At 33.2% G+C, this 7,785-nt stretch overlaps 1 protein-coding gene across 1 annotated transcript; it reads left to right on the forward strand.

Moving 5' to 3' along the window:
• The first annotated feature begins 326 nt into the window (after positions 1–326).
• On the forward strand, positions 327–7,030 carry LOC133301871 (calreticulin-3-like). The gene is made up of 14 exons (XM_061501581.1): positions 327–462; positions 661–768; positions 892–1,084; positions 1,580–1,838; positions 2,108–2,164; positions 2,432–2,479; positions 2,629–2,715; positions 2,796–2,853; positions 3,835–3,902; positions 4,032–4,127; positions 4,207–4,263; positions 4,360–4,443; positions 5,203–5,238; positions 6,241–7,030. The coding sequence occupies exons 1-14, from the start codon at positions 369–371 to the stop codon at positions 6,250–6,252; spliced, it is 1,257 nt and encodes a 418-aa protein (XP_061357565.1). The 5' UTR covers positions 327–368; the 3' UTR covers positions 6,253–7,030.
• The last annotated feature ends 755 nt before the right edge of the window (positions 7,031–7,785 follow it).

A 7,785-nucleotide genomic window follows, 5' to 3' on the forward strand; every position in this document is an offset into this window, starting at 1 on the left:
ATTAGATTGATATATAGTTTAGGGAAATGGATGGCGATGGATGGCGTCATGTGTAATTTAATATGATCATGTCACATAAGAAGATTTTAATTATTAATAATTAAATTAACGGTGATGATTGTGTAACTTCCTATCTTTATTTTTTTTTTCTCTCTTCCCTTATCACTATTAACTCACTCATTTATGATTATGATTAGCTCACAAGACATGATCATATGTTAATTAGCACACGACAAGATGCACCCATAGTTTAGCAGAATATTTTAATGTGGAAGAAAGCAAGGAGATGTTCCAGAAAGTACTATTCCTATTTTAAACATCCTCTGCTCTAAATTTGAAGCAACTTCAGCGGACACTGTCTGTCTGAGATGGGCACTGCCACTCATCTTGTGAAGCTCTTGCTCTTCCTTCTAACTTTTCATTCTTCCTTAGCTGAAGTTTTCTTTGAAGAAAGATTCGAAGGTAATACTGTTCCTTCAACTCCATTATGTTCAACTTAGATTCCTTAAGGTTACCCTTATTCTTTTTGGGGTTTCCTCATTCCTACCTCTTTGCTTCTTTTTTTCTGTTCTGTATACAATTTCAGTTAATTTGGTTGATTCTGTCGCAACAGAACTAGTTTCTAATTAGTTAACATTGATCATGTGAAAAAAAAAATAGATGGGTTTAAGAGTCGTTGGGTTTTATCCGATTGGAAAAGGAGTGAAGGAAAAGCTGGTACCTTTAAGCACACAGCAGGAAAATGGCCTGGAGATCCTGATGACAAAGGTTAACACAATCATCTCAATATCTATAATCTATCTTGGTTCTTTATTAATCTAGTGTGGTTTGACCAATGTCCTTAGTTATTTTAGTTTTGGTTTGATCACAATTATCCGACCATTCTTGCAGGTATACAGACATATAATGACGCCAAGCATTTTGCCATATCTGCAAAGATACCAGAGTTGAGCAATCAGAACAGAACCTTGGTGGTTCAGTATTCCATTAGATTTGAGCAGGACATTGAATGTGGGGGTGGTTACATCAAACTTCTTTCTGGTTATGTCAATCAGAAGAAGTTTGGAGGTGATACTCCTTATAGGTACGTTGGTTTCTTATGCAATACATTTTCCTTGTTTCATGGTTTGTGATTTAGAAATTCTTCAACTTGGTATTTTATTTGTGAAAGGATCCATTTTGAAGAATATGCTGAGTTTAGACCATCGTTGCTGATGATCACAATGATAAGTTTTATGCTTGTTCTGTTTCTTTTATGCCTCCATCTTTTTCACCACTCTTTTAACTAGTCATGTAATCGATGAGAGGTATACTAAATATCTACTTGTGATTAAATGAAAGGATACTTCAATGAGGAATCTATATGCTAACTTGGTTGAAAAAAGATGTGCTTTATAGAAATATTTCACTTTCACACTTAATGGCTACTTTGCTATATGTCAATGCTCCTTTTTCCCCCTTAACATTAATTGAAGTGAAAATTCAACTCGTTTAATGTCGAAGAAATCTATGCTTCACTGTTTTAGTTGGTCTGTAACTATATGGGGAGGAGTCAACTGATTGGACTTGCTTACTGCAGTTTGATGCTTGGACCAGATTTATGTGGCTCACAGACAAAGAAGCTCCACGTTATACTGTCCTATCAGGGGCAGAATTACCCTATTAGAAAGGATCTTCAATGCGAAACAGACAAATTGACTCATTTCTATACATTTATTCTAAGGCCTGATGCCTCTTATAGTGTCCTTGTTGATAATCGAGAAAGAGATTCTGGAAGCATGTATACAGATTGGGACATCCTTCCTCCAAGGAAAATCAAGGATGTCAATGCTAAAAAGGTATAACTTTTGGATTAGAGTTAGCGGGTTTGCATGCATTTGTGCCTTTTGTCTTATTTGAATTCTGAATATGTGTTATTGCAATGTTAAGATGATGAGCTGCAATGTTATTAGTTATTGCTGTCTGGGTCTCAAAGGTCAACATTCAAAAACAAACAAACATTCTATGGATTCTCTAATTGATACAAGGGACATTTTGGTTCTTTTCATTATCTGCTTTATCGATCAATCTACCTTTCTTGTAAAACTTCTTATTTTCCCTATTGCAGCCAGCAGACTGGGATGATAGAGAGTACATTGAAGACCCTAATGATGTCAAACCAGAGGTACGTATAAGTCTTGTCATAAATGGTATCAAACTTTTGCTGATACTCCTTATCTTTCTCTCAGTCCTTATATGTATTAGATTCTTTACTCTTGGAGGAAACAGAAAGTAGATTCTAATAAGTATAGAACATCAATTTGACAATTTTTTTTGTTTTTTAAAATTAATGTCTGACCTCTGTTAAAAGGTATAGGTGACACATAATGTCACTGCGATTTTTAGTTGTTATATTTTGACTCGTATGCTTCTATTTGTCTTGATATTGCAGGGATATGATTCAGTTCCAGCTGAAATTCCTGATCCAAAAGCCAGGAAGGTTCATTTGTTTACTGCATATTTTGAATTTAATAAAAAAAGGTTAATAAATATGTAATTGGATGGTAAGATGACTGAAGACTTAATTTGGCATGGGCTTATGAATGCTCTTTTCCTTTTTTCTTCTTGTTTAATTTTTTGTTTGAGTAGCCTGTTGACTGGGATGATGAAGATGATGGACTATGGAAGCCCCCCAAAATTCCTAATCCAGCATACAAAGGACCATGGAAACGCAAGGTTCTTCAAGCTACTCACTAAAAGTTGAATCCATATTCATATATCTTGGTTTCTAATTTTGGAAAAATTGTTAAACCCAGAAAATCAAGAACCCCAACTACAAGGGAAAGTGGAAGATTCCATGGATTGACAACCCAGGTAGACTTATTTTATAAGCGGGTGATATCCAAGATTAGAATCTAGAAATAAGCTTCAAAGCATTGATTGGGCGGTAAAGACAAGTGAAATCACTTGCTCATATTTTTTAGGCTTTATCATTTTTGTTTGTGTTAACTTGCATCCATTGCATATATCAAGTATGCTGACATTATAATGTTAAATGGACTAATAATTTTAGATTTTTGAAAGTTCTAGGGGGCTAGGGAAATTTGATTAGACATTTAAAAAATTATAAAATGGTATTCATATTGTTTTCACTAGTTGGCTACTAGCTTATCAATTATTTAAGTAATTAATATCCTACACCTATGTAAGCCTCTGCATGAATCTTATGCAAACATATAGTGAAATCTATAATAACTAGCGTAAACTGTGAAGAATCTAAATCTTTTAGGGCCTGTTTGGAGCACCTGATAAAGAAGATAGGATATGATAACTTATCATATCCTACTTTTATCTCTTGTTTGGTGGGTCAATAGGATATAATTAGCTTATCCTATTGTCTCATTTTATTCTATCCAATACATGATTTCTTATTCTATGGGGGGAGCTGAGTTAGGATTCAACAGGATAGGATATCAATATTGAATACCCAATATATCCCCACGCTACCCAATATATTTGTATTTATTGTATTATATTTTGTTTTTTTCTTCTTCTTTCTCCTTCTACATAATCTTATCAGATTGCTTGCTAATCAGGTGCTCATCAAACACAGGACATGATATAGGCTTATTAGCCTCATATCATATCCTACCCTTATCAGCATCATATCATATCCTACTCTTATCCTATCCTGTCCACCAAACAGGCCCTTAGACATACCAAAAACTTATACGCAGCATTTGGTGTAGTCAGCATCTCTGAGATGTCTCTTTCGCCATTCTTTTCTTGCTCCTGAAACTTTATGAATATCATCTCTGATAATCAATTTTGTCTTTCGGATCCTGTTTCCTGCAGAATTTGAGGATGATCCTGATCTTTATGTGCTGAAACCAATAAAGTATGTGGGCATTGAAGTGTGGCAGGTGTGTGTCTGTTTTATTATTTAATTTTTATTTATTTATTTGATTGAGTATTATTGCGAAGGCTGTACTTGAATTTTTAGCTATTACTGTATATTCGAAGCGTGATAATATTATAATTTGAATTTTCAGGTGAAGGCTGGTTCACTCTATGACAACATCTTAATTTGTGATGACCCACAGTACGCAAAGCAAGTTGTGGAAGAATTCATGGCTAATAATAGAGAGGTAAGCGTTTGCTTTCAGACTTTGTTGTTTGGTTTGCAGGTCCATAGTATTTGCATCCTCATTATGTGTAAAATCTCAGGCTGAGAAAGAAGCTTTTGAAGAAGCAGAAAAAGAAAGAAGGGCTCGGGAGGAAGAGGTGATTGATCAAAGCCTAAATGCATCGCTCTATTTTGATATGTGCAATAACCATATTTGTTAGTTTATGGCACCGTTTGATGTTATGATTGTGTAGGAGGCACAGAGAGCAAGAGAAGAGGGCGAAAAGAGGAGGAGAGAAAGGGATAATAAATATGGAGATAGGAGGCAGCGTAAGAGGGTAAATTTGTTCTTCCTGATTGTACTCCAATGTACTGTTCTAGGGTGGATTTATGCATTTGTTATGTTAACTTTGTAGCAAAGTTTTGGTTATTTTTTTTATTATGCATGGTAGGATTTTATAGAGAGCAAGCCTTTGAGCAAGAGGTAAGGTTGCTCTTTTGTGACAGAAGGAAAAGGGTAAGATTGTATAGACCTTCACCCTTGCTCTCGCAAAATCGAGAAGCCTTCGTGTATTGGGGTTTGCCATAGTAGGAATTAATAGTAGGGTGGGTAGGGGACAACATATATGGAGGAGGAGAACCTCTTTTTGTCTTTTCTTAACCTGTGTTTGAAGGAGAGCAAATACAATATAGGATGATAATTGAAGCGAGATTATTTTCCTCATCGTGTTTTTGAAACTCTTTCCTTCAAAGCATGTATTTAGGCCAGTAAATTTATCTTGTAAGTTCCAGCTGTATCTGTCGGGAGAGCATTCAAGCATTCCCTCTAGGGTAGAAGATTAGTGGTAAACAAATTATTTAGACTTTAGAGGACGTGTGAAAAAGAGGATGTATGCAGGCTTTATGTTTAAAGAGCAAGTGAAAACATTATAGAACATGCGTTTGGGACATCGGGTGGGGAAGATGGATATAACAAACCAACAGCTGTTTGAGCTTTCTTTGTTCTTCAATTCCCTGGCCAATTCATGTGATTTAGTTTGGCCTTAATTATTGCCTATGGGATATGCAAAATCTGATGTTAAGACTTTGTTTTGCAGCCGGATCCTCACGATTACATGGATGATTATAATCATGTAAGCATAGAACTCTACTATTTATGTGAATGTCTCGTAATACTTTATTGCTTTCTGTTGTTCCTGTATGATGTGTGAACTTATAAGTTGCTAAGAATGAGGTTGCTAGTTTGCTTCGAATGGAGTTGGGTTTCCCCACTGGCCATAACACTTTGCCAATTAAAAATCAACCTTTTCCAAATGCAAGTAAAAGACAACCAAGATATTTGCATAAAGAAAGACATTACATGGTACACAAAAAACAGAAGTAGCGCTAGATAAAAGCATTATTCAAACTTATTTTCATACCTTCTAGTTGTGACCACAAGGTCTTCTTTATATGTTCAGCACCTTTAAAAATGGCAAAATATGCAGTGATTGAAAATAAACAATGGTCATGGAGCATCAAACTAAGAAAATTATAAAAAAAAACCACTTCCATTAAATTCCGACTAACGAGAATAGAGGTGTTAAGAAAATTATAATTGTGCTAAAATATGTGAAATGAGATATAAATTCCTTAAAATGCCAGCAAATTCTGAGATGTAAGCAATAGGCGACAAAACAATAAGATATGTTGTTAAGTAGTTTTGGATGATCTTATATTTAATGAATTTTTAAGCATGGGAAATGATATTTGCGTAGAATATTTCCATTATATAACTGAAATAACATTAAGCAACACCTTTCCTCTCGACTTTGGTGTCCTTTTTTTTTTCTCCATAAAAATCGATGATGATCCACCTCAATTTGTTACCTGTATGAGTTGACATGACTCTTTAAATATTTATTCTGAATTCAGGAACTAATAAATAATTTACCATATATTTGTACGGAAGCTATAAGGGTACCATACTATGCCATACAAATTGCAAACTTTTTAAATTGTTGATCTATGTTAGATTCCTGGCATTATAAGATTTCACAGTCTCTACTTTCATTTTCTTTTTACTTTCTTTTTGGGTAAATGTCAGTTTTCGTATTCATTACTCTTATTAAATGTACATTTCCTTTGTCTTACAGGATGAACTTTGAAACGTGCAGTATGGGTTGTTATAGAGCATTTAAGATTCAATTGGTTAGTTAGGATTTAGTTTGTTAGTTGCATATTTATTTTAGATTTAATTGAGCATTTTATTTAAGCTTTTCGTTGTATACCAGCTTATATTTATCAAAGTATAGGCACATTGTAAACACAACTTTCACATATGAAAATTCAGAGCTCCTAAGATGGTATTCAAGCTCTGAACGTTCCTTATATGAAAAGGTTGTGTCTGGATCTATATATATAAGGTATACAACACAAAGCTAAAATAGAAAACTCAATTAAATTTGAACTAATTATGCAACTAACCAGCTGAATCCTTATCAATCAACTGAATTTGAATTGTTCTATAACATGGGTAGTTGGTCGCTTCGTAATTGCAACAATCTTCGATGTCTGCTTTGAAGTTTCAAGTTTTTAATGATGTGAATTGCAGGTCCAAAGCTGTAATTGCACTGACCGTGCTGAGCTGTACTGAACTGTATCATTTGGGTAGATAGATATGAGCGTCGGCCATTATGTTAAACTTGGTTTCTTTTGGATTGGTAAATAACAACTGGGACAGTACTGAAGGATGGAATCAAAACATTTTCTTTTGGATTGGTGTGACGTATAAGGCTTGATAGTATAAGTTTATACTATACGTTATGATATTTTCAGTTGTTTGGTGTGACCATCGTATAATATAAGCTTATACAGCAGGATCCCTTAATACATCAAACGATGTATAACTTAATCTGGCCGAAGGGAGATGGATAAGGCCCGATAAAAGGTTGATGTATTAATTTCGTTGACTAGTGTAATTTTCAAAAATTAATATATTATTTTAATATTAATATATTAAAATCAAAATTAATTTTTCAATATATTAATTTTTAAAATACTGAATATTTTTATTTTTATAAAAATTAATTTATGTTTTGGACACTGATCAATAAATTTTTATAAAAATTAATATTATATGTTAGTTTTTGAAGAATTATATAAATTTTTTATTAAAGAATATTTTTATTAAAAATTTATTTTTATCCTATATAGTATTATACAGTGCATTACCAAATACCAGATGATATTATCTTATACAATATATTATTTTATACAATACCATACTAAACGCTAGATAATATTAAAATTCAATTAGATCTTATACAACCAGGTCTTATACTATCAGGCCTTATCCTATACTATGCACCAAACATGCCCTAAATGTACTAAAAGAAAAAATATCTATATCATATAGATATTTTTTGGGTACATTCTCTATATCGTATATTTTACTCTCTTTAAAAGCAGAAATACTTTTCATTTTTCTTGTTGCTTGTATGGTAGTTATGAAGTGAGTAAAGATTAAGGTATTTGTGTTGTGTGGAATTGTCTTTGGATCTCACATTAATTAAATAAAGAAGTTTAATATAGTACTTGAATTATGAGGGTGATTTTTTTGTTTTTTTTTCTTTTACTTTTACTTTATTGGCTAGATATTTTTGGGTTGAAATCTTCTTCGAGAATTTTGAATCCTAATA

This window comes from Gastrolobium bilobum, unplaced genomic scaffold (genome assembly GCF_033153095.1).
Source record: "Gastrolobium bilobum isolate Gb01-03AN ecotype WA unplaced genomic scaffold, APGP_CSIRO_Gbil_v1 utg42558, whole genome shotgun sequence".
In the NCBI taxonomy this organism is placed as follows: domain Eukaryota; kingdom Viridiplantae; phylum Streptophyta; class Magnoliopsida; order Fabales; family Fabaceae; genus Gastrolobium; species Gastrolobium bilobum.

Coding starts and splice junctions, on each gene's coding strand:
- LOC133301871 (XM_061501581.1), top strand. CDS start 369: ATGGGCACTGCCACTCATCTTGTGAAGCTCTTGCTCTTCCTTCTAACT. Junction 2,716..2,795: donor AAGGACCATGGAAACGCAAG/GTTCTTCAAGCT, acceptor TGTTAAACCCAG/AAAATCAAGAACCCCAACTA. Junction 4,128..4,206: donor TCATGGCTAATAATAGAGAG/GTAAGCGTTTGC, acceptor GTAAAATCTCAG/GCTGAGAAAGAAGCTTTTGA.